General features: G+C 35.8%; 1 protein-coding gene across 6 annotated transcripts in view; it reads left to right on the forward strand.

The window, feature by feature from the left end:
* CNTLN (centlein) overlaps positions 1 to 26,300 on the forward strand; it is a 199,991-nt gene that overhangs the window by 20,411 nt on the left and 153,280 nt on the right. For 5 of the 6 annotated variants that reach the window (XM_069776754.1, XM_069776753.1, XM_069776759.1 and 2 more), the window contains 3 exons: positions 10,393 to 10,477; positions 25,236 to 25,370; positions 25,959 to 26,138. In XM_069776754.1, coding sequence (XP_069632855.1) covers positions 10,393 to 10,477; positions 25,236 to 25,370; positions 25,959 to 26,138 — 400 coding nt within the window. Of the gene's footprint in view, positions 1 to 10,392; positions 10,478 to 18,115; positions 18,256 to 25,235; positions 25,371 to 25,958; positions 26,139 to 26,300 lie in introns of those variants that run through there. The other variant, XM_069776757.1, reaches the window with a different exon arrangement.

Below are 26,300 nucleotides of genomic sequence, written 5' to 3' on the forward strand. Positions count from 1 at the left end.
CTTTAGCTGGGAGTGCATTCACTATAGTGTTGTCCCATGTCCTGCATTGCATAAAGCAGTGAAAATTTCGTCCAAAAATATGGTGTGATCGTGTAACTAGAGCTAATGTTGTAAAGCATTCATATCCAGGGGAAGAAATTGATGATGTAAGCACATACAGCTTGTTTTAAGACAGCTGTTACCTGAGAGTTCACATCTGGTCACCAACGATGATGTCAAATAACTTCTGGCTCTGTACTGGGACAGTTACCTGCAGAGAGTAGTAGCTTGGCTTTTAGGGCAGTGTACTACTTTCACACTGCTTGCATGTTTTGATTTTGGAAATAATTTTAATATGTGAGGAAGACTTAGGAACAGATTTACAGCATCCCTCATTTATGTTGAAATGCGGATTCTTACTGACTTGTCTTACGATAAAATTTGGTCATATTTTCATGAGGACAGCGGTGGTAGTATTGATCTACTTCAAACAAAAAAAAAATCTCAGAACTGCTTAAAATATATAAATATAGTATTTAATGTATATGAACATACATTATATGTATATAAGCACAAGTATATGAAAAACATTAAAAAATTGCTTTGCCTTAACCACATTCTGTAGATAGCTGAACATATAGAAAATTTTAGCTTTTTCACATGAAACTTAACAAAATAGGAACAGAGGTGTTCAGGCTTATTAACATTTTTGGTTTGTGGTGCATTTAAAAAATAATCATGATATTAGGACAAATTGAAGCGTAGAGATGTTAGAAAGCTTGCATTTAAATAACAGTGAATACAATGAATTATTTTGAGTTCTTGAACTGTATGCCTATATAAGATACAGTCAGTCTTCTTTGTTTATCCTTCTTCAGGTCTAGGAATATTTTTATGGTTGGTAGTTATCCCTTGCTTTAAATTACGTAGTACTTTATTTACAACAGAAATTGATAATTGTCTGTGCATTATCCTGATAGATACAATGAACATGGGGCTCTTAAGATAACACCTTGATGCCCACAAGCATGATAATGAGCTGAATTTTTTTACAATGGTAGAACATGTTTGTGAAACCCTTTTAATGTAGTATTCAGCCTATCAGAAGACTTGCTACAGAAATCTGGTGTATAATAATAGTGTATTATATAAGAAGGTGAAGATATATTCTGAGTGTGTGCTTTGTACTTTGTGTAGAGGCTGGTGATTGGTACTCTTATCTGAAAGCGTGACAACATCTATTAAGGTGCTTGTCTAGTTTTTCATGTCCTCTCTTCTTTCAGAAGAACACTAATGCTTTAGAAAACCTCTTGTGAACTCAAGGCTATACATCTCTATGATACCTTTCCCGTGCTTCTCAGAGTTAAGGAATTAAGAAAGAAGAAATTGCTTCAGCAGCATCGTTTTGGGTGTTGTCATTACCCCAGAGAATCCTGGAATAGGCTTGGATAAAACCCTTTCAGTATATAGGAGTTTTATTAATCACGGCTTTGAACTTTGGGGTTGCTTTGATTTGACAGATGGAGCAATAGCATGTATTTTTCTCTTTAATTGATGTACCTTCATCTCTTTTGCTTGAGAACGGTCTAATTGCTGCTTTGGAAATAATTTCTAGCCTAGCTTTACTTGTGAATCTTTTGTACAACCAAATTACAGCTCCATATATTCTCTCCTAACTTTTCCAGCTATAACTTCCCATAATTTTTTCCGAAGAAGCTTCTGTTTCATAACTGTACCTCTTCACACTCTCATCTTTTCAGAAAAGTTTTTGTCTTACTCTCTACCTTATAGCAGTAATTTTTTATATATATATATTGCTACAGTGTCAGTTTGTCTCAGTTCTAATATGTTGATTAGATTGCCAGGGAATCTGCCACCAAGCACTGCTGCTGTCCAGAAAATTACAGGACAAGTGATTTTCTTGCTTTGTAGTTTTCTTTATTTTACACGTTTGTATCAGACAAGAACTGGAAATGGAAAATTTACACTGAAATCTGATTAAAAACCAGCTTGAGTCTTCTTAAGACAGTTTTTTCCCTTCACACCTATATTAGGAACAACATTGACCCAGTCATATCCAAATTGATAATGTTTTCCATCTTGCCCTTGCTTACTAGGAGATTTTGAGATAGATACAAACAGAATGAAATCGATTTAAACCTTTTGTTGTTTCTGCCTGTGACATGGATACCATCAGTGTTTCCAGAGCTTCATTTTTCACTGTGTTCTTTCCACCAAAAATTCCATAACCGAGAAACTTTCAGTGCCCACCGAGACTTTGTTATAGACTACGTGAGATCAGAAGCCAGCTACCTAATGGAAGCAGAGAGAATCTAAGAAAGCATAGTCATGTGTATCCTAGATCATATGTAAAATGAACCAAACAATATTGTCTAGTGGATTTCAGTCTTAAAATTGATGAAAGCAACAGCCAGACTTTCTTGAGGAGAGTACAGGAATAAAAAGAAGCAGACGTGAAAGGACAAAATGTTCACTTACAACCTTGTACACCACGAATGTGTGATGAATAAAAAAGAAAAAATATATATTAGAAATGGAGTGGACAGTACTAGCCATACAGTCAGGTAATTTATATTTGTAACATTAATTTATATTTGTAGCATTAGGCAATTTCTTACAGTATCTTTTTCTCAAATAAGCCAGGAAAATGTAGAAGGTATGATTTGGGGGACATAGAGGGGAATTAGTAGTAGGTTTCCATTATTTGTCTGCTATTTTGAAGTGCTTTCATGGTCCCAAAATAGAAGTTCGCCTGCCCTAAAATTGTAAAAATGTAGCTGGTACCTTTTTATGGCTGTGCTGTTGATTCCTGTAATACAGGAATGATATTTTACTTTTCAGCAGTCTTTGCAGTTCTTGCTGGATAACTGTAACTATATTCCCATTTTAATATTCGGATATAAACAAAAAATTATCTTTACTGTGCAAATGAGAAATGCCTTTGGGGATATGTAAAAGCCTCCAGGTATTTTCAAACAAGCCATTGGAAAAAGTACTACTCATGTTAGTATACTTTACAGCTACTTTAAATACTATTGATCTCAGTATTATGTAAAGAGCATGCTATTTCTAGTTCACTGCCTTTTGAAACATTTTTTTTTTTTATGATGATGATGAGTTGAAAAAAGAAAGGGCCAGAAAGTACCTTTTACAGGTAAATGCATGTGTAAACTCAAGTAGAGTTGGGATTCAGATGAGAATATCAAAGATTTTGAAATATTTTTATAGACTTTGAGAGCTCTCCTTTAAGACTCTTCTCTTGCAATACGTGAAATCTTGACATGGGTCAACTGACTAATTTTCTTCTAGGGCTTCTAGCTGACTCCTTTCCTTCCTTCTGGAAAGGAGATGTAGCAGGATCCATTAATGATCAAACTGTGCAGTGATACAAGATTTGGTAGATGTAAACGGGGATTGTATTATGCTAGATGGTATTGTTACAGGTAGTTACATTTGGCAAGCTTGCCTTACATAAATGTTTTTCCACACCTAAATTCCACATGTGCTGTGTCTTGCAAGTCTTAACAAAGAACAAGAATGGATTTATCGTTTCAGGCCACTCTGAGAAACAGTGGCAACCTGAATGTTAGTGCCAGTTATTCAGAGGGAGTTTTGTTGTTGTCCTTCCTGGGGAGTTACATCTGTCTAAAGGTGTACAAATGGACGAAAACATTGCTGAAGAGCAAGCAATCAGAAATAACCAAAGAATTTTTGGAAAGGTAATTGCAGCAACTTACGCTGTGGTTTGCTGCATCCTGGTAATAGCAAATTGTGGAAGAAACATCGAACAGGTTCACACAGATTTCTCACTGACTGATGACATGCAGATGTACTGAAAAGGACAAGTACTTTTTATGTAAAAAGATAAGTGAATGTGGTGTATGAATGAACAACATAGATTACTGTTGTTACTTGGAAAATAATTAAAAACTGTTATCTTGCATCTTTTGAGGGGATGATAAATACCTTGCAGAAGCTTTCTTAAACCACTTCATATTTTGCTCTTGTGCAAATTAACAGGAAACAGAATGACAGGAGAATGAGGAAGTAAACAAGATCTAACACATTTTTAAAGGCCATTACCATTTTGTCATTCTGAGTTTAAAGTAAAGTGGACTCCCTAGTTATTATCACTTAATAAAGTGGACAGAATAATAGAGCATAAGAGTACAACCTTTCTGTCTAAGGTCAAATAATTGTGATTTTCTACAGTTGATGAAAGTTTAATATCCTGTTTCATTAAAAATTCTCAGAACATTGAACATAAGTCAACATTCCATGGAGAAGAAGGTATTATGCAGCTTGCATGTGTGCATATCTGCATATCGGAGCACAAAATATTGACATGATAATTGCAGTCAAGCCTGATTGAACAGTGGCCTCTGGGAATTCAGCTGGTGTTGTACCAACTGGATGGCTGCTCAGGACACAGTTTGAAATGCAAGGTGCAAGTTAGCACTTTATTCAGCACAGGCAGGCATCATTTAAAAATCCTGGGGGGAAACCCTGGTGATGTGCAGATGTTAAAGCAGTCTGTTCTGAAGTGCTGATATTTTCAACACTGTAAGAGACTTGTGTATTTTAGATGAAAAATGTTTGCAAAATTATTAGGGAAAAAGTCACTATTTTCTTTACTACTTTAGTGTAAAAATATGTTTAGTGTTTTATGTACATTGCTTAAAGTAAGAGGCCTTAATAAATCATCTAAAGAATTAAATCAAACAAGTTAGAGATACAAGAAAAATTAACTTTTCTGTAATGATGCTTTTCCATTTTGATACTTATCATGGAATATAGAACTGGCTCTAAGTAATTTACTAAGGAAATAATTTAATTTTAAAAATTTTCTTTAATTAGATCTTAAAATATTTTTGTAAAGAGACAAAAATAGGCGTATGTAATTTTGCTATAGAAAATAACTGCTGTCTTAGAAAAGTGCAGAATGTATGGTATCAATTCTTTTTTGCTCCATGCAGTCTAAATCTTTTAAAAGTACTACTTATAAGTATTAAAAGAAAAAATAATCATAATGTGCATCAATTATAATTCATCGTGAAGTATAAGTATCATCTAGAATCTGAGGTTTAAATAAACTCTCTATTAAATGAAAACTATTTAGCTCTATTTTTTATTCTCTTAATAGGTACACAGAAACACAGTAAGGTTTCTAGTTGGAACATTAAGGGCATAGGCTCTGTTTCTGGTAACCAGTGACTGTGCAAATGCAGGGCTGTGGCTGTACATAGTAAATTACAATATTGGTGCCATATTTACAGTAACATTGACAGTCTGTGCTCTACAACTTCCCTTTGCACATGGACGATTCATTATCTATTTAATACCAACATTGAATGTATGCACTTGTGTAAGTCTGTCTGTAAAAAAAGTTGGAAGACCAGGAGAGATGATAATCAAATTAAATTACATAGCAGGTATTTTGTAGCCTTTCTAGTTCTGCAGCCCTTTAGATTCAAAGAGCAACAGTATTTCTAGAAGCAGTTTATTTTTAGTTATATAGGTATACTGTTAAAATATAGCCTTTGTTCTTTTACCAAACAGCCTAAAGTTTGCAGTATAAACCTAACTTTCTTAGCTATTTAAGGCCAAATTTGTAGACACATTTGTTTGTGGTTTTTTTTTTTAAATCCTGCTGTTTGTTAAACTGAAAGGACATGAAACATGTAAACAGCAAATTCAATTTATTAGTTAAAATTATTTTCATTTAATTGATGTAAAAATGACATAATTATATACAACTCTGAATCACTTTTTCTTGACAAATGGTTAATTACTTGGCTGATAAGACCTGTGTTAGGATACAAGATGCTTCTTTTCCCACACTGCTTTTGCTGAAGACTTTAGGAAGCATGGTGTTTCATAAACTTCAACAAACTTCTGGTTTTTTAAATCTTAAGGTTTTTGTACTGCATATTCTGTTTTTGTATGTCATTCATAGTTAAATGTTTCCTTATAGTCTAATGTTTCATTTCTGACAAGCCATTAAAAATGTGCCAAACCTCAAAAATATTATCCTGTCCTGTTGTGTAGAGTATAGCATAACAGAGGAAAAAAATTGTAACACAGCAAAAAGGTTATGATTAAGACTATTTTCTCAGTTTCTTCATTTTTGTGGGAAGCTGAATCTCGATAATCTTTGTAGCTAAATACATCTGTGTTAAACATTTAAAATAGGTAGTACTCATGGGAAAACTGATTGGAGCTTAAAACTTGTACAAATTGACAGCCTCTCTTCACTCCATTTTTCATCCTAAAGAAGTCTGCAAATATTCTTAGCTCACATCATTATTGCTCATCAGTGGTTCTAATTAGCTAAACAGGAGTTTGTCTCAGTCATTGATCATCATCAGCTTCTTGACAGTGCCCAATTTTTTTCCCCCCATATTCCAGTGGACTTTTTTAATGTATTGTAAATACATAACAGCTCAATTAATAAAGTTGGTCGAATATTTTTCTTAATATGTTAGCCTTCTAAAAAAGAGGTGGTGACTGCTGCAATTCTTATCAACTCTCAGTTCAAGGTGCAACAGCAGATCCAAATATGATATGTAAGTTCCAGTCAGTCATATTACCTTGAGTGATTGGAGGGAACTGTCCTGTAACAAGCATTGGAAGCCATTGTATGCCATCAGGAGAAGCTGCTGGTAAAGTTCCATATGAGGTTTCAATTTATGCTTTAGGCTTCTGACAACATCCATTGTGTGCTTAAATTCTGATAATTAGGATTTTTCTTTAGCTATGGGTAGTAATTGGTGAAAATATTTTTTGGTGCATTACTATAGCCTGTGCTATCTAGAGAGCCTGAAAGAAAACCTCAGAAAGCCAAAATAAATTGAATTTACTTTAAACTTTTCCCACTCATTATGAAGACAATAGATCTGTATTTATAAACTTCATTCCTCGACAGTTTTATTCGAAGGACTGTTTGAGCATTGGATAAACAGGGAAAATACTGCATTTACGTAGAAATGCACTTTGAACCATTGGCTAGTGTGTGCCTGTCTTACAGGCACATTTTTTTTTTGCTTTAACAACGGTATGTTTTTTCTCGCTAATCCCAGACTTTATTCTGCAGACCTCTTTCATGCAGCCTTGTCCTAAAGTCACAGGGCTCCATAAATTCTTGACTACCAATAATATACCAGAATTAGCTGTGCATACTACTTTTCAGTTCTCCAGAGCAGTTTTTTTCTTTTACTTGGTTCTTGGCTGTCTTATTCACTTTCTTCCCATGCTCTCTTTAAAATAATTAAAAAAACCCAAACACTCCCCCCCCCCCCCCCCCCCCCCCCCCCAAACTGTAGAACTCTTTTGAGCCTTGCTTTGGGAAATCTACCTGACCCATCAGGTTTTCCAGTCAATTAATCCATTAGAAAACAAGTTTAATACATTTTCAAGTGATGATTGCATAGCTGAGTTAATAGGCTGCTTAATTATCCAGTATTTGTGTTCAGTTGGGCCCCTTTTTTAAAAAGGCTGACTTTGTGAGAGGAGATAGTGGTTAGAGGAGTTGGGAAGACAATGGCATATTGTGAATGGTAGATATAGGATGAGTGGTTAGAGCAATGGTTTAACTTAAGTAGAAATATAAAATAAAAACACTTGAATTAAAATGGAGAGGGAAATACATCGCTGTGGAAACAAAGAATGCATAGGACATGTCAGCCAGCGGTTAAGGTCAGGATACTTTTGAGGGCCAGAGGCAATGCTAATCAGTGGTTCAGGGGGCTTATGTGTGTATGTATTTTATTGTATGTTTCTTTCTGTGTCTGCACATTACTATTCTAAGTCCTCTGTAGTCAAGACCTGCTTTGCTTTTTGTCTTCTGAAGCTCTTAAAATTTTGGATCAAGCGGTTATATATGTGTCTAATCTTAAATTCATAGGTTGTCTAGCTGTAATTAAGACCTGAGGAAACTTGGACTGCTATAATACTTACAGTTTAGACATAGATTAATATAGGTCCATCACTTCCTCAGATAGATTATGGTGTAATGTGCTTATGGGAGAGAGATACCTTCTTCCCAAAATATTTGGGGTTTCTGTACTCTAGCTATTATCTTGGAAAAAGGGTAATTGTTGATGGCCATTAAGGACCCTTCAGCAAAGTAATTAAGTATGAAGAAACATTGGTATTTTTATACTGGAGCAGTTTTTTGTTCATTTAAGTTGTGCAATAACATACACTACCTATCACAAACAGTATGCCTGTTTAAGGAATACGCACAAACTTCTGTGATAAGTATTGTACAAATAATCTATTTACAAATATTTTTCCTTACTAACACCTAATTTTTAAAGTTGTCTAATGTCTTTTATTACAAAATTTTATAAGCTTATCAGGAAGTCTTTTAGCATTTTTTTAAAACGTGACTGAGAATGTGGTTTTTCTAAGCTAGTTGCACATTATAAGCGGGGTGGGTCAGTTTCATTAACTGTCATGTATGTTTTTTTTCTCTCTTGTGCCTCCTGTTTTGCCCTTAGGTGTTTTTAAAGGACATCACAGCGTAACCTTTGGAATACACCAGATAACTTCATATTTGCATGGATGTCTGTAGTTACAGTCTACTTAGTTCAGTTTTAGTAGATGTTTAAAGAGAAGCTGTGAAAAACTGGCTGTACTATGTATTTCACTGTTCATGTCTTCCTAGCAACCTGTCATGACAATTCCTTGATGCTTCTGATTGCAGGTGATCAGATGCTTTGAGTTCAGGATCTGATGTGCATTTTTCTGTTAAGTTTCTGTCTCAGTTAAAATGTTAAATACCTTTCAGACATGAAATGTCTTTTGGAATACTTGTTGAATATTCATGGTTTCACTTTTCTCTGATCTTTACAGCTCCTGAATTATTTTCTTTGTGGAAGTAGATTTTTTTTAATGCCATACAACTGCTTAAGATCCCATATATTTTTGTTTCTCCTAGCTAAATGTAATTTAAATGCATATCTTTTCAGCTAGGCTTTTCTTAGTTTTCTTCCAGTGCTGCTGTATCTGTAGTAGGAGAGCGCTACTTACAGTTATGATGCCTTGAGATCTTGGGTTCCAAAAGCATTGCTTTAAATTCCATACCACTTTTATTTAATTCTTTACTTATTCAAGATCAGACTAGATATTTTAGCAGTCATAGAACTTGATTTAAAAAACATGTTATTGGATGGCCTGTGGGGACAGTGTAATTTAGCCTTTAAAATCACCAATAACAGTGGAAGATGCAGTAATATGTAATAGCAGAGAAAAATACTTGTCTATATATCTACTATCCTTACTAGTCTGTCTTACAAAATGCTTCACCAGATGAAGCCTTTTGTACATAGCTGGATATTCTCATCCACTTTTGATCAGATTTACAGACTCATGAGTACCACTCTTCCATTCCCTTCCACCTCTGAAACATTCCTATTTTGGTAGAGCAAAAGTTGCACAAGTAGGATTCTCTGGCTTCTAGGGGTGGCTTATATCCACCCATGGTGGAAGTTTAACTGTATTGCGAGAGCAGGGATAATCTGAATGAGTTTCTGCTTCTCTGTCACCTGTGGTGCTGGGGATGCCTGAAGTATTTGGCCATTTTTAGGGAATAAATGTTTCTCAGACCTTTTGTCGCAGATCTATGGTAGGAACTCTGTCTTGTGCTGTGGAATCTCTGTGTATCCTTACTATTGCAACATTTGTTTTCTTTCTGCCTAAACCAGAAGCCAGTAAGGGCATCAACATTTAAAACTTGAGTCAAGGAGTAGGATAGCAGTGAGGTGAGGTGGTTTGTTAAACAAAGTGTTAATGACTCATCAGCTGTTTTTCTACAAAGTATTGCAGAGCTGATTATAGCCAGCCCTGCGCTTATTAACCACATAGAGAGGGTCTGCTTGTCTCCCTTACCCAAGCTTTTGAGCTGTCTTTTTTTCCCTGGTAGAAGTTACAGGTTCTGTCCATGTGAAAGATAGTAAAATAGTTATCCATGATGTTCAAAAGTGTTTTCAGACATAGAAATGCCATGTAGCTGAGAGAAGGACTTCACAAACCCAAGCAGCTTGGTGGCTCTACATTGCCAAGAAGGGAAAAAAGCGTTTTGTTCCATCTATGGACAAGTACACTTCATGCGTTTGGGAAAGATTGAGACAGATTATTTCAGCTGCTTAAAAAAGTATTTTAAGACCTTTTGCTTCTGTTTCTTTTTGAGCAAAGTTGTGTTAGCTGTTTACAGATGTAGTTTGCTGTCACTTGCCATATGCTCCCTGATTAATTCTGCAAGGCCTGTCAGCTTCAGATAATTTAATTTTCTGTGCTTTAAAATGACATTCATTATCGGGACATGAAAAATTTAAATGATTAACTGCAAATTATGACTAATAAAGTGTCTATTTTTTTGTTTGTTTCCAGAGAAAAGCAGAAAGCTGAAGTCAAGGACAGAAGGGTTTTAGAGATTTTGCAAGCCAAAGACAGCAAAATAGAAACCCTAGAGCAGGTTTGTATTATGTTTAAATAGACCAGTTAGGAAAACTTCTGTCATTGATACCAAATTTATTTTACCTAAGATGTGAAAATAGTTTGCTGTTGTCTTAAGGTGAAATTTGCAGGTGATTCAGAGATTATAACCTTCTGATAAAGTAATAATTAAACTCTCCTAAGCTGTTCAAACAGTTGATGTTTCACCTAAAAAGTCCCATATGATTTTAGATGAAACTTCTTCTGAAAAGTTTTATCGACTCTTTGCCTTATTTTGCCTAATTGACTAATCTAAACTTGGATTTTAATCTAGAAGAGTTCTGGCTATGTTTAGGTTTGTAAAGTGCCTGTGGTTTGGAAGGATTTGCCATCCTGACAAATATAAAAATAAGATATTTCTAGAGTAATGAGGACTAAACATGTAGTATCCTAAAAGCAATACAGCTATGTATTTTACTGTTACTAAACTATAAAAATATTTATTAAGTTAACTGTTAGCATAAACTGTAAAACAATACTGACAAATCCAAAATGTCATACATAAGTTTTACATCATGTGTATTCTCTGTTGAACTGTTCATTCAAAACTGAGTGCTGTGTATCAGTAAAAAAAATTTTAAATGAAGACCATGTATTGAGCCAAGCCGTGGGTGAAATTGAGGAAATATGAGCACATTTTTCTAAAAATCAAAATAATTATTTGAAAAGTCTTTGATTACTTCATAGTATTTGAAATATGATACTTATGAAATACAACACTAACAAATACTAAATAAACACAAGAAAACAATAAACGTTGCACCTTCCTTTTCTCCGTGAATCTCAAATGACTACCTTCTCAAGACTATGAAGAGAACAGAATGTGCTTTTCCATATTATTAAGAATGTTAATAAGAAAAAAGTCATAATCAGACCAAGTGTGATATGGAGAGAGAGAAAAAGAATTACAATTACTTCACAGATAATAAAACTGATACCAAAACCACAAATTGGGTGTGCTTTCAGATGTCTGAATCTTGCAATTCTTGGGGATAAAAGGCTGATTGATATGTAGTTTTTCATAGAATCACAGAATGGTTGAGTTTGGAGGTTGTCTGGTTCACCACCCCTGCTCAAGCAGGGTCACCTAGAGCCAGTTGCCCAGGACCATGTCCAGGTGGCTTCTGAATATCTCCAAGGATGGAGACTCCACAGCCTCTCTGGGCAGCCTGTGCCAGTGCTCAGTCACCCTCACAGTGAAGAAGAGTTTCCTGATGTTCAGAGGGAACCTCCTGTGTTTGACTTTGTGCCCACTGCCTCTTGTCCTGTCACTGGGAACCACTGCGGAGAGCCTGGCTCCGTCCTCTCTGCACCCTCCCTTAATGTATTTACACATTGATGAGATTCCCCCTGAGCTTTTTCTTCTCCTGCCTGAAGAGTCCCAGCTCTCTCAGCCTTTCCTTATAGGAGAGTTGCTTCAGCATCTAAATCGTCTTCCTGGCCCCTTGCTGGTCTCATTCCAGTAGCTCCATCTCTCTTTTGTACTATGGAGCCCAGAACTGGACACAGGACTCCAGGTGTGGCCTCACCAGTGCTAAGGAGAGGGCAAGGATCACCTCCCTTGACCTGCTGGCAATACTTTGCCTAATGCAGCCCAGGATGCTATTTGCCATCTTTGTCACAGTGGTACTATATTGATGCATGGACCCCAGCATACAAGGTTGCATGGGGTTGTTCCTCCCAGGGTGCAGGACTTCTCATTTCCACTTGTTGAATTTCATGAGGTTCCTTTCAGGTCATTTCTCCAGCGTGTCCAGCTGCTGAATAGCAGCACAACCCCCTGGCATATCAGCCACTCTTCCCAGTTGTCATCAGCAAACTTGCTAAGGATTTGCTCTGCCTAATAATGCAGATAATTAGTGAATTTTCTTACATTTCTGATGGCCCTTACTAGGGTCTTGCTTAGTTGAGGTAAGTTTTGTAGCCAGTGGTGTAAACTGAGGTAGGTTTCCAGAGTTTACCTACTTCTGGCTTGTTCAAAATAAACCTGATACACCTACGTTTTTATAAACCAGCCATGCATGATTATTCCTGCATTTCTACCCTATCCTTAAGTGAAAGAGAGAATACCTGTGTAAGAAGTTTATAAGGATTTGTGTGTGGTGATGTGCTTTTAAGAAGGGCTGCCTGCTGTGGCAGCTTCTGAACCTGTGGTGTACATCTTCATGGGATTGCTGTCTGTGGTTTCAGATCAGTTTCAGAAGCTGAAATTGAAATTGATCGAAATCTGAAACTGATAGTGTGATGCAGTTACCATTGGGAAGTAGAGAGAAGCTGAAAATGTAACTAGAACCAAGAAAAAGTGGCAGCCGGGAAAAGGAGGCTTTGTAAAATAAAAGGAAGCTTTGGAAAATGATGGGAGGAGTTAACAGATGAGGAGGATGGAAGCTGCTTTTCTGATGATCGTCACAAGTTTAATGCATGTTGTAATACAGCCCTTTCAAATAGCTTCCCTTAGAGTATCATTAACTTGGGAGGGCTTGTGAAGGGCACCAGATGGTGCCAATGGCCAGTGCTGTATATAAAAGCTGTGTACAAAGGTGGTGTCATTCTGACCTTCTTGCCTCATCCATTGGCTGGGATGCCACAGGATTGAAACAACAGGGGGATCAGTTTCTGAGTTTTTGGAGTGGTTTTGGTGGTTTGGTAATCAAAGTCTGGAGCTGGCATAGAGAAAAATGTACTAAGGAGCATTCTCATTTATTTTGTTTTTTTAATTCTTTGTTCTTTCTTTGTTCATCTAAGGAAAAAAATACTATTTGTGTAATTAACATGCAAGTAGGCTGCTTATGGAACTGTGAGTTTTGACAGTAATGACAATGAATGTTCTTTTCTGTAAACTGTAGACAGCAAGTCTTCAAGGCTGTGTATTGCATTCTACCAATCTGTTATGTCTAGGAAGGTGAGATTATCCAGTCATTCTTCTGCTGTTTTTCCCTTCCCCTTTACACATCATACAGATATACCAGTTGCAACAATATAATTTGTCATAGGGTATTTATTTACTAGGAATTTCTGAGTCGCCACCAAACAGCTGATTGTATGAATCCATGCTGAGTAAGGGGAAAAAAGGCAAATAAATGATGTATCTCATAATTCAACATGTATGTAAGCTGATATTGCTGCCAGAAACAACAACAAAACCCTAGAAGGAGAACATGAGATAATCTTTCCTCTCTTGTATTCTGCTTAGACTTTGTGCTGACATGCCTAAGAGCCCTTTTAAAATTACTGTAAATAAGAAAGCATATTCTCCAGACCCTAGGTGAGATGCATGTAGTTATTTAATACTGAGAGCTAAATTAGCCTTATTTGCAATGAGATATTTCAACTGTTCGAAGGGTTTCCATTTTAATGGATATTACTGACGATCAAGTAAAATAATTAATTTAGAAACTTATGACTGCGAAGATGGTATTTAATCACTTTTTTATAACCTAAATGGGAAAAAAAGGTGCTCAAATATTCATGAGAGTGGGACTTGTGGCTTTAGGGGTAAAAATCATGTAAATCACAGTTTTGCAAAACTTCTGCTGTCTTAATATCTTTGGAATACAGTACATGCATATTATTAAACATTTTAAATATGAAATAATGTGGAGCATTTCAAAATGTACCGTTCAAATAAATAGAGTTTTTATTGAAGTGCTTAAGTTATTTTTCATCTATTAGTGCACATACATTCAGTACAAAATATATTGTATTGGAGTTTTCCATTGTATTTTTCCCTTTGTTCCTTCTTTTTTATAATCTTGTCTTTGTAATTGGTAACTTTTGGTCTTGGTAGTCACAGCTGTGCCTCGTCTGGCATATACATATTTATTCTAAATGCTGTGTGGTAAAAATCTTACTTCTTAAAGGTTGGCAGCTAGATTGCTATACTGATCTTATTACTGTAATTTTTGTTTTACACAGTGGCTCAAAACTCTTTTCTCAGTAGTTACGTACCCTTGCCATATATCTGTGCGTTTCAAGGAAAACGATTTCTAACTGTTGCCTTTAAGTGGGTAACTCACTATCCAAGAATTTTAATTATTATTCTTCTGAAGGCTGACTGCTGCAGATATCTTTTTTCATTCTCCCTTTTCTTTGGAAACATTTCTTACCTGGTGTATTTAATTTATAATATTTGTGTATGTCTCAAATATGTCACTGGTGCTTTTTTTTTTTCTTTTAAAACAAGGTGAGGTTTTTGGAAGAATGCATTAAAATTTTTGAATTTAAACAATTAGTTTAGAGGATAATGTGGGAACAGGGAACTGAGTCTTATGCCATCCATGCAATAGATGAATTAAAATATCCCGTTTTCCTTAGATGAAATTAAAGATGTGTAAAAATAGCAGTAAACATTTTCTGTCTTCTATAACTTTGTTAATTAATTAGGTTTCATTTTTGATCTGGAGGAACTAAAGCTAATCTTTTTGTCCTAGACCTTGTAACGTTTCAAAACCTTATCAACCCCATACTCCAGAGGGGTTAAAATAGTACTAGCTTGCCTCATTATCTGCATTTTAAAATCTTGAGCTTGCTGTGCAAATCTATATTAAAGCCCCTTTAATGGGTCCAATTGAAAGAAGCATAATTCTACCTTCAGGCATTAATTAACACTAATAAATTTTTCTTAACTTTTGTACCTTCACCTGATTGTATTTTTCTTTGTAATAAAATGCTGTTATTAAATTAAGACAAATGTATACACACATTATTGCTATCTAAACACTTTATTTCCAGTAGCATATAACCTTGATTATTCTTGTGTAATGAGGGACATGAGGATAATTTCGGTAATAGTGAGTTTGGGTAAATGTGTCAGTAGTGATGAGATTATGCGAAGTTTATAAACTCATTGCAAAAAAAGTTTCTCCAGTGAATGAAATTTATAGATACTGCAAGTGAAGAATATCTGAGGACACTGACACTTTTTTTCCTTAAAAAGATCATTTCACTCAAGTTGTACCTTGGAAAAGGGATTAGCCTTCAGTGGTGAAACCTGTCTGTTTTATGTAGCCCCTTTGAACTACATCAGTGAATTATCATATGTCTTTGTGCCTTTCTGCTTGCCACCTTTTAGTTAGTTTGCTCCATAAAATTGAGGGAAAGAAGTCTTGTTTAGGAGCTGGCCTGAGTGAGAAAGATGGGGAGGAAAATATATTTATTATTCAAATAGTTGAAAGTTGCTGATTCTGGTTTATTGATAGAAGGCTACCTGAGGTGGGTGGTATGATGACTATGACTAATATCTGTGGGCTTGTTTGTCTGAAGAAATTAATAAGCTGTAAATTACAGTGTACCTTTACAGCTCATTAGTACTTTTGTGTGAATTCCCGGTAGGAATGCTTTCTCTACAAGTTGAAGATGTGTTTCTGTGAGGTAGCTTACTCCATTTTGAGGAAGGAGTTTTCCTACTTCATCAGCAAAAAAGCAGCTATATTGGGTGTTCGTACAGGTGTGCTGTAAGTCCGAGCTTCACCTTTTCATTAATTTGCCTGTGTAGCCACGCCTGAAGTTGGCTAGAGAGCTTCTGGATCTTTATTACTCAGCCTTTGTGTTCTCAGTGGTGTTTCTACAAAGATAGCCTGAAATGATAACTGCACTTGGGTTAGACAGGAAAAAGTACAGTAAGTAAAGAAACGTGATGTTTCTTGTCCTCTGCCCATTCCACTAGTTTGAAATGCTCAATTCTTATGTTAGCAGAGATCAATATTCAAGCCTGGAAAGAACAGGGAGGTCATCTATATGATCTCATTCATCCTGAGGGGAGCTGGGGTCTGGTTTGGGAAATTTCTTGTTCAATCCAGGTCAGAATAGTTATCATGTAGCCAATTAGAGTTACAATAGGATAGCCTTTTTTTCTTGAGATAAAAATGATTTCTAAAGCAGTTTGAAACTGGTTTTGCTGTAGAAGAGATTAACTTCTTAACTCTGTTCAGTATATTATCTGGTTGCTGTAGTGACAATTTTTTGTTGTTGTTGTTAAGTCAGTATAGTTTTAAAAGGGTGAAGCTGGATTTTATTCCCCCTTTAAGGTTGTTGTTGATCAGGAGTCCTTTCATATATTATGGCTTCTTACCTGAATACAGGCAGATTTCCTCAAGTTCAAGAAAATTGTTGTTGCTTAAGGACCAGGTAGCAGAAAGAAGCATGCAGTGCCCTTTGAGATTAGGTTCTGCCCTTATGAATCTCCTGACCACACTTAGGAAGGATCAGCTGTAAAGTTGATCATAGCAACAGCTATCGTTTATTTACTACACCTGATCTGGTAGCATTGATGTATGTGAGTATAGTGAAATATTGCATTGTCAGGAGTAAATGCTAGTAGGTATTGTTTCCTGCAGATCTCACATAGTCATGCGCACTACCAGAAATGGAGGCTAACTCACTCTGAGGACCTTGTATAGGCCTTGCTGAGGAGGAAAGTATCCAGCCTAGTTCCATCAAGATCGTGGTCCTCAATGAAGAGAAGAAAAAAAGCTCATTTTAGCAGATTGTTGATTTTGATTTGGAATTAGTAGAGAGAATAGGGGGTAAGATGGTACTTTGGATATTCTGCTGTCTGACCTAGAGGGCTGGGCTGCTGCTTTCCATAGTAGAGAAAGTATCAATGTATTGGACAGTGCTGCTTTACAAGCGCCGTGTTTTATAGGTCCTGTAGAAAATCCAGTCTGTCCTGGTGCAGAGAATCACTAGACAAAAGAGGAAAGGGGCTTTATTTAGAGCAGCTGATGGTTAAGGTGATGTTAGAGCTGTGGCAAGATTGTCAGTGTTGCCTGTAGTTACCCTCAGAGCTGTCATATCCTCATTAGAGGAAAGTGGATACTTAATCTCTAAATCTAGCAGATGCATTACTGCAATACATTCTATACTGGGAGGGGTGCTGGATTTATTATGAAGCTACAGCTTTTCTTTTTTGGCCATGCTGTCTCATTTCCAAATTAGAGGTGTGTTTTTGTGAAAAACTCTTAAGTATTGCCCCCTTGCAGCGCAAGGAGCTTTAGTATTCCTTGTTTCAGAGGTGGCAAACCTATTGCGCATATGCTAGAAACAGTATTTGGCTCCCTTCTCAATGCAAAAATGCAGCTGCTGGCAACCCTTGCTTGCACTACGCCTGTGCAGCAGAAGGAACCAGCAGAAGGGATACAAAGGATTGTAGGATATCGTAAGAAGTGAAAAGAATAGTAGAGCTTGGTTTTTCATGGAAGAGAGAAGGAACACGCTGCACTGTAGTTGTAAGGAGCAGCTTGAGTGGAATGAGAAGGTGCACATCATAAAGCAGTTTTGTCAGTGCTGTGACCTACTTAGCAGATTGCTGGCTGGAGATGGTTCCTTTGCTGCTAGTGAAAGTGATGTGCTAGAGTTGCAAGATACATAAAGTCACAGTTTATTTCTACCACATGTTCAAATACTAAGAAATTCTGTCAGGTGGTTCAATTAAGATAGCAAACTTTGCTGAAGACACCAAATTAATCACATCAGACAAGTCCAAAGAGGGCAATAGGGAGCATGGTATTTATAATACATTATACTGTTTGACCCTTCCTTAATCTATGGGTCAGATGAGAATTCAGGAGCAAGACCGACTAGTGGTAGAGGAGTAAGTACGTATTCCCTACCTGCAGGATGAAGTCAGCTGCTCATATTTCTGGTCTGCTTCTCTGTAGAACCATTTTACTTGATCCTCTTAAAGAGCTTTAAAGACTCTTCATTTTCTTTTCTTCCTCCTGCAAAAAAGACCTGCCCTTTTTCTCCAGCACAAAAATGGTAGGTAAGCACATTTGAATGGACAGTTTTTTGAGAGTCTTTTTCCTTGTATACATCTTTAAGTTACCATGGTTTATTTCATGTCTACTATTGACAGAAATAAGCATTCAAAAATTCTCATTCATTTTTGGGAATGGTTTTGCAGATGCCTGCTTGCAGCTTCATACTTCTTTTTCTCAGAAACAATTCTTTACATTGTTTAATCTCAGGGAGTCCTAGAAAGCATGGGATGGAGTAAAGAAGAAGAAACAAAGTTCTGATGGTATGAAAATCAAGTGAGCTACCCCACGTCAATTCCCCTCTTTTTGCAGGTTTTTTATTTATTTATTTAAGAGTGTTATAGTATAAGGGCAGGTGTGAAAAATAGGAATTAATAATGGGATATATACTCATAATACTATTGCATGAGTTACATTTCAATCCATTATATGTCAGTTGCTATTTTTCTGTGGTTTTTTCTGTCTGTGTTAGGAGTCAAGTTCTAGGCTGAATAGTTCACTGTGAATACAGGCATCCTTTGGAAGGATATTCTAGAATCAGGTAGCACTGTTGGCATTTTGCATTTGGAGCAGTATGGATTTAAAAATACCTTGTGTTTTTATATTGTAACTAGCTAGTGTCATTTTTACTATGAAAGGACACCACACGGACTGCAAAATGCAGCAGATGACTTCTATAACATATGGTTACCTTTTCATGAATTATTTACATAGAACTTCTGTTCATCCTACATCTGAAAATAATTAAAGAGTCTAATGAATAGTCATGAGATGACAGAGAGCAGATTTCTTTTGTTCGTTTTGGGTTGGGTTTTTTTGTTTTTATTTGGTAGGACTGTATGAGACTATGACTAGGTATGTTATTTTTTAAATGTGTATGAGTGTTCAAATTTAGAACCAACAGTATTAATAAAGCTGAAAAAATCTAAAGAGAAATTTGAGAAGGCTAAATCAAGGAAAGCTATGAAATGTTACTGGCACATTTTTAGTGGTGTCTACTTAATGTTCAATTCTTGCTAGAAAAATGGGAATTTGGAAAGCAAGGGAGAAAGTAGTGTGGTAAGTCAACCTCAGCTATTTGGTTGGGAAAGATATGATGAAAGGGAGAGAATAAATATGTAAATGTTGAAGTAGGAATTTTGAGGAAAAGAAATTTAAAAGAGTGAATTATATTTTCACATTTAATTTGTAATAAAATAATTTCATTAATAAATTAATTTTGTTTCTGCTTAAGATGTCAGGACTTCATTGAAAGTCACTGCTTGGGGGAAAATACAATTTTTCATCAGTTCCAGTTATGTTGTGTTCATTTTTATTTTTTATATACTAGAAGTGTACTAGTGTACAGTGAAAGCTTCTGATAAAGAATGTAATTAAGAAAGCACAGAATATAATGTTTATTTGTTACCTTGATCCTTTTGGTAGTGGAAATTGAATGCATGTCCCTTCGTTGCAATCATAGATGGACATCTTTAATATTGTGGTGCAGAGACTTGAGGTTTTTTGTGAAGTGCAGCCAATGACAGAAACAAGGTGTGTTGTTGCATTTCTGTATCATTAGCAGCTGCAATGAAGGATATATGTGTCAGCTTTGCATTTCTGCTAGAATGATTTTTAGGGATATTTTGATAAACTATCAGTAGGTATTTGAGTTACCTTCTTGATGTGAAATGAAACCCACATTTTCTGAACTTGTATAGAGGCAGGTATGCAATACCGACTCAGTAATGCAGTCTGATCAAATTTCAAACTGCAGAATTATGAGTATTTGTTTGGGCTTTCTTTCTCCCTCCACTCCAAAAATGTAAAAATTTGGAGAACATTTAATGCAGTAATAGCATGTACAGCTGTTGTTTCATAGTCCTTTCTGCATGCTTTTTATGTAGCAGATTAAAAAAATCTTTCACTGAAGACTGGAAGTTCAATGATGATATCTGCAACATCAAGCATTCCATAACTCCTGGTAGTTTTTTCCTAACTTGTATTCTTTTTGGAAACAGACTCCTAGCATTAAAAACTTATATTTTTGTTGCCACTTTCACTGTCTCCAAACGGTTGTATACTATCTAAATTGACAGTGGATAAAAATGAAGTTTAGTTAAAAAACTTTTTGTATATCTATTCACATGAAATATTGATGGATAATTATGAAATCCTACTGCCATGAAAAGACTCTGAGGTGTTCAGAGCCAAGACAAAAAAGGAGTATTTTTGCCCTTCAGTTTTGATCTGTAGTTTCCATAGCTCAGTTTCTCAGTTTGACTTAGCATGTGATATGAAAGTTCCTAAAGAAGAAGTAATTTTTGCAAGTAAACAATTCGACGTGATTAGGGAAGAAAAAAAAATTGTACTATGTTGTAGCTAAAGAGATGCCATGGGAAAGTTAAAAAATGAATTCTGGCATGACAGTCCTCTTAAACGCCAAAAGACCTGCCCCACCAGGTTACAGTGTTTCTTTGTATGTGCTGTTGCCTTGAGCATTCTGTGCTCCAGCGGTATACAAGGGATACTCTTTGATTCTTCCCAGCTAAACAAAAGGCAAATTCACTTCTAGAATACAGTTTTCTTTCTTGTATTTGGAAGTTTGTCTATGGAAAAACTTTGGAAGTGTACTCTAGTTGTCTTAGTTATATGAGGGGTTTTTTTATAGTTCTGGAGCACCAAGCTGTCAAAAGCCTATTGAACATTGCTTTTTGTCCTGTTGTATTCAAACAAGTATGACTGCAGTCAATGCAAAATGTAAGTTGAGATTGTTCTTGTGTAGCATTAGCCTGTCTTTTATGGTATCTAGATAAAAACAGTAGATGCTGTGGGAATAGACGAATTCCTGATGAGTGTTTTTTATGTGGTGAAGTCTGTCAAAATAATCTCATGTGGGAGGTTGCCTCATGTGTTGATCAGGTATGGTTTCTGCTGTTTCACTTGCCTACCAGAGTAGGGTAGTCTTTTAGGAACACTGCTTGTGTTCTCTGCTGTAAGAAACCAGTCTTTACTCTCTTCTTCCTATTATACAAGGTAATTCATAGGTTGAGGAAGCAAAGTGCAAAAACAGCTGCACAGGCAAAGGCAGATGATAATTTGCTTAATTGTCTGTATCTCAGACATTCTTCTTTATGACCCTTATTTCTACCCAGTCACGGCTCCTGAGTAATACTGGATTTTTTCCCTTCTTTATAAGCATGTGAAACGAGCAGATAGGAGAGTAAAAGTTCAATTCATTTAGAGGAAAAGATAAGAGTATACAAAGTGGTACCCAAGAAAAATGCTTTGAAACATAACAGGATTTTTTCCATGCAGGTGTGACTTACCTAATGTTTCACTACTGCTGCAGTAGGTGACTTTGTAGATACTCAGGTGAGTTTTCTGCTTAGTGATTGATGTGGTATATTTCCCTTTTGACTTAGTCTTAAGTGGGTCAGTTGTAGGGATAAGTAATTAGTGTGCAAGTCTGATTCAGGATAATCTGTCTGATTATCCTGCAAAGTATGCAAAGCAAGTAGCTTATTTGAGTTTAAAATTTCATCTCAGCAATATGGAACAAACATTTGAAATAGCTAGTTGCACTTTCGTACCTTCATGTGTCCATTCATCCTTCAAATTGCTGGAAAACATCCCATTCCAAACAGGACCCAAAGATCTTTGATTTCACTTCACAAATATACATATGCTTACCAGTTTCCACACAGTGTATAATGAAACCAAGTAGTAACATGCTGTAGTTTGTGTAGTCAAAAATTAGAGGCCTTAGAGAGCTGGAGCTTCACTTTGAGATTTTGTGAGACCATGCATTTGTGAATTTTTAAATCTGTTAGAGCCAGTAGGCTCTTTCAGATAGGTAGAATTTCGAAGGGTGTTCTTCAAACATAGACTTTGTCTTGATAAATGTTGAACATGTAGTAATGAGCTGGAACGAAGGCTCAAAGGAGCCACTTACTCAAATTCTATGAGGACCTAGGGAGTGGGAGGGAGGCAAACAAAATAACTGATGCTTTCCATGGTAATGTGGATTCCTGCCTTTTTAAAGATGCAACTAAATAATCTCTGCCAGCAACAACTTGTTTCTGTAACTGTAATGATATATCTGAAGAGCAAATACTTTGCTTTTTGAATCGTGAAAATAGAGCCTGGTGTCTGATAGGTTCAAAATATGAAAGAGGGGAGACCTTAGTTAAGAGAAAGTTCCTTAATTTTATTATCCCTTCCTTAATGTCTGCTGATAACAAACTAGGCTGAGAAGGTTTATGCACTGGGTTATATCTCTGAGAAAAATTTCATATAAATTTTTGAATTTGAAATTCAGGTTTAGTTTTTCTTTAGAGGACATGGAAGAATGATTATGAATCTATAATCTTAGGCAAACTTTGACTGAGTCTGTTCAAAGTGCCAGTGCTGTAGAATGAGTCTCTGTAGGGGAGTTAGTTTTATTATAAAAAATAAACAAGTATGCGTTAGGTTTGAGATTAAACTACAAATTAAATGCTGTTTTAAATACAAGCCAGTTCTGTGTGGTTTGGGGATTTTTTTTTTGTCTGCTTGGAATTAATGACATCTGAGGCAAAAATCCAAGATACGAGAATATGAGGTTTCTGTATTTTCTTTCACATTCCTCTCAATTCTTGTTCTCATTTTTCCATTCTTTCCAATTCACATTCACTTTCCTTTCAATGTTTTTAAAGACCATTGTTGGAAAGTACATAATTTTGTATATTCTTTGAATTCTACTGTGGCTGCCATTGAGTATGAAGTACAACAAAGATAGTTATTTTTTTTTCTTGATACGGTGAAATTTTTAGCATGGGAAAAAAAATCCTTCATGCTTCGCTACACTATTTACTAAACATCAGTTCATGGTTGTTTAATATTTGCTACACAGGTTAGCTGGATTACATTACCTTTCTCATGTGCTGAACTGGTTGCAGGGTGTGTTCTTGCTTGGACATATTTTCCGCTATGTAGTGCGGTAGGGGGTTTTGTTTATTTTGTGGGAAATGTTACCATATTTGTAACAGTGTGTGGATGGAAGTAATGGTGAGAGGGATAAAATAAATTTACTAAGTATGGAGGAACAATGTATAGAAAAGATTTGGAGATGGTAGTAGGAGAAAAAATAGAACAACAAAAATATTTGCAAGGAAGGTGGAAATGTAATGTGTAGAAATAGTGAAGTCTACAGAAGAGAGGCAGATATTCAAAGTAATTTGGAAAAAGTTACAACAAATGTGTCTGTTAATAAGTAGAAAAATGAAACAAACAAGGAGGGAAAGATACAATCTACACCAATAAATAAAGTCATCTATATTTTTAATGACTAAGACATTTGCTAAATACATAGATTAATTTCACTGTACATCTTCAAGTATATTTTTCACATGCCTTACTGTCACATTAGCTCACTAGTGGCTTAAATAATAATACAAGAAGAAATTATTTCTGCCAACATTAGTCTTAAAATCAAATATATGAAATTAATGCTTTTTGTATGATTTAACTCTGGTAATACTGAAAAAGTTCATCAGCTGTTAAGCTAGCTGTCAAATGTTACAACAAAGTGCAGCAGGAAGGGCAGAGAAGATTTACTTTGTACTCAGTAATTGTTTGTGTGGAGTAGGGAGAAGAGCTTGCATATCTTGAGGAGAAGCTAGTACTCAAACTGCTACTCAGACTCTCAAAATTGCCCCATCCTTCTGTGGTTATTGCTTTGTGAACCGCTTCCTTGTACAGTGTGGGTGCTCTGGATGCCAACACACTGACACTGTTCCAATGCGTGGAGTAAGGCCTGCCTACCCCTCCACAGTTTGCTTTGTATGCAGGGCTGCAACCTGTAATACCTGTGTTTCTTCTTGTGAGTGAGTTACTTTGAATTTAGTGGTGACAGTTACTTTTTTTGCCCTAATTGTTACATGTAACTTTACAATCAATGGTTGTTGAATATGTATGAATATGACTTCAAATGTATTGTTTCACATGTTTTTTTCTCAGCACATTTTCGTTCTTTTTCATGTGTGACATAGATGTGAACCATATTTAACCATTTGGAGTTTGCAAATCTTTACTTATGTTATCAGGAGTATTGTGGAATAATCTAGAGGTATATCCTTTTGTTGATAATTTTTTGTTTCTGAACACATTTCATTTAGCTTGTATATTAAAGTCAAAGCAGTTGCATTTTTGTCCTGAGATAAGTTTCAGCTGTTTCTTACTACAATTACACTGTTACTGCTAGGAAAATGTTTTAGGTGAATGCCATTTTGATTTAGTAAGGGAAAGGACAAAACAGTACATGGAATTAAAACAGACTCCTGAAGACAAAAGTGGAGTTCTAATATGCATTTAAGAGTGAGGGTGGTTTAATATGAATGTCATAAGAATAGAATGCAAGATCTAACATGGAGAGTTGAAGTTGTTTTTTTGATGTCAGTGAGATTTTACTTTGTGTGGGTACACTAAGCTGTTGAACGGAGTTGTATTGTTTTTCTTGAGCTGCAAATTCAGTTAGACTTAATTCCCTTTTTACAACTATTTTGTATCATAATCTTTTCGGTTGCCTCACTTAATAGTTATTATCTTCATGAATTCTGGAGAATTTTGAACTCTACTTTTTGGCTTGATTTTTAGCAAGCTAAAGGTGCAAGTGAAACAGTATTCTAAATGTATCTTAATCCATAAGCACAAATATAACTTCTGCAAATGATTGGCTTCGTCTAAGCTTGACTGAATAATTTCCATTCAGTTCTGCATTTATGGGCTCTTCTTTAGGAGCAGCAAGATATTCAGTTCCCCATTTATGTTACTAGTTATATAGTCATTCAGTTTTGACTATGATTAAAGTACTAGTGAAATTAAAATAATGCTATAAAACTACTTATACCAGATTGTTAACATTTCATAGATCTAAAATGCACAGGTCTAAAATCCAGTACATGCATGTTCTTTTACAATTGCTTTTTGTCTATTACAAGATTTTTATTTTTTTTTAAATAGACTCTCACAGGACAGCAGCAGGAGATAAACAACTTAATACAGAGAAAAATTGCTGTGGATGAGGAAAATGCCCGTTTGAAGAATGAATTCAGTAACTTGAACCAGAAATTTAAAGATAAAAGCCAAGAACTTAAGGTATATTAACTTGTACATAGTTGCATAAGACTGTAGCTTTGAAGTAGTTCTTTAAGCAATGTCAGCCTTTGTGGCACAGAAAGTGACAAGCTTGGAGAAAAAATTGCCTTAGGCCTTGCTATACTTTACCATTTTCTTACATACCAACTCCGAGGAAGATGCTTTAAAGCCAGGAATCCAAGCTTTATAACTTTCAGATAAATAGTTAATGATGGAAATGGAGCAAAGAAAGTAGGAGTGTGAAGATGTGGCTTCTTGTAATTAGATTCTGATGGGACTGGCATTATTAATTGATAAAGCCGAGGTCTGGGAGGATATGTCTGTGTGGGTCTCAAAAATAGCTGGGGACAGCATCAAAGGCAGCTTGATCAATTAATGGGCTCTTTGCAAATGTGTACTCATCAAAGCTGTCATCCAGCTGAAAAATATGACCCTTCCACCTGCATGAAAGAGGCCAATAAAAGTACACAGGTGACCTTGGCCATCAAATATAGAAGAAGCTGCTGTGAGGGTAAAACTGCACAGTTTATATTTGCTGATTAGTTCTCACTTTTTTTGTTTATCGGCCCTTGTGGTACTGTTCTACAGGACACTGAGGAGTGTGCACAGAAGAAGGAAGAGCAAAACAGACTGGTTATAAAAAACCTGGAGGAGGAAAATAACGGATTAAATACATGCTGTGCTGACCTGCTAAATGACCTGGAGAAACTGAGGAAGCAGGAGGCACAATGGAAAACAGAAAAATCTGGCAATGATGTCAGAATAAAGGTATGAAGTGGAATGGTTTGCTGGATGTTATTTCAGAATTAACTTCTCCAGACGTTTTCACTACAAGTTATTTTCTTTAAATAACAAGTTATATATATTCAAATCTACCAGTGGGGACTTGCATTCATTTATATTCCTTCACTTAAGACCCACAGCTTTTTA

The sequence above is a fragment of the Haliaeetus albicilla genome, chromosome Z (genome assembly GCF_947461875.1).
Source record: "Haliaeetus albicilla chromosome Z, bHalAlb1.1, whole genome shotgun sequence".
Lineage (NCBI taxonomy): Eukaryota > Metazoa > Chordata > Aves > Accipitriformes > Accipitridae > Haliaeetus > Haliaeetus albicilla.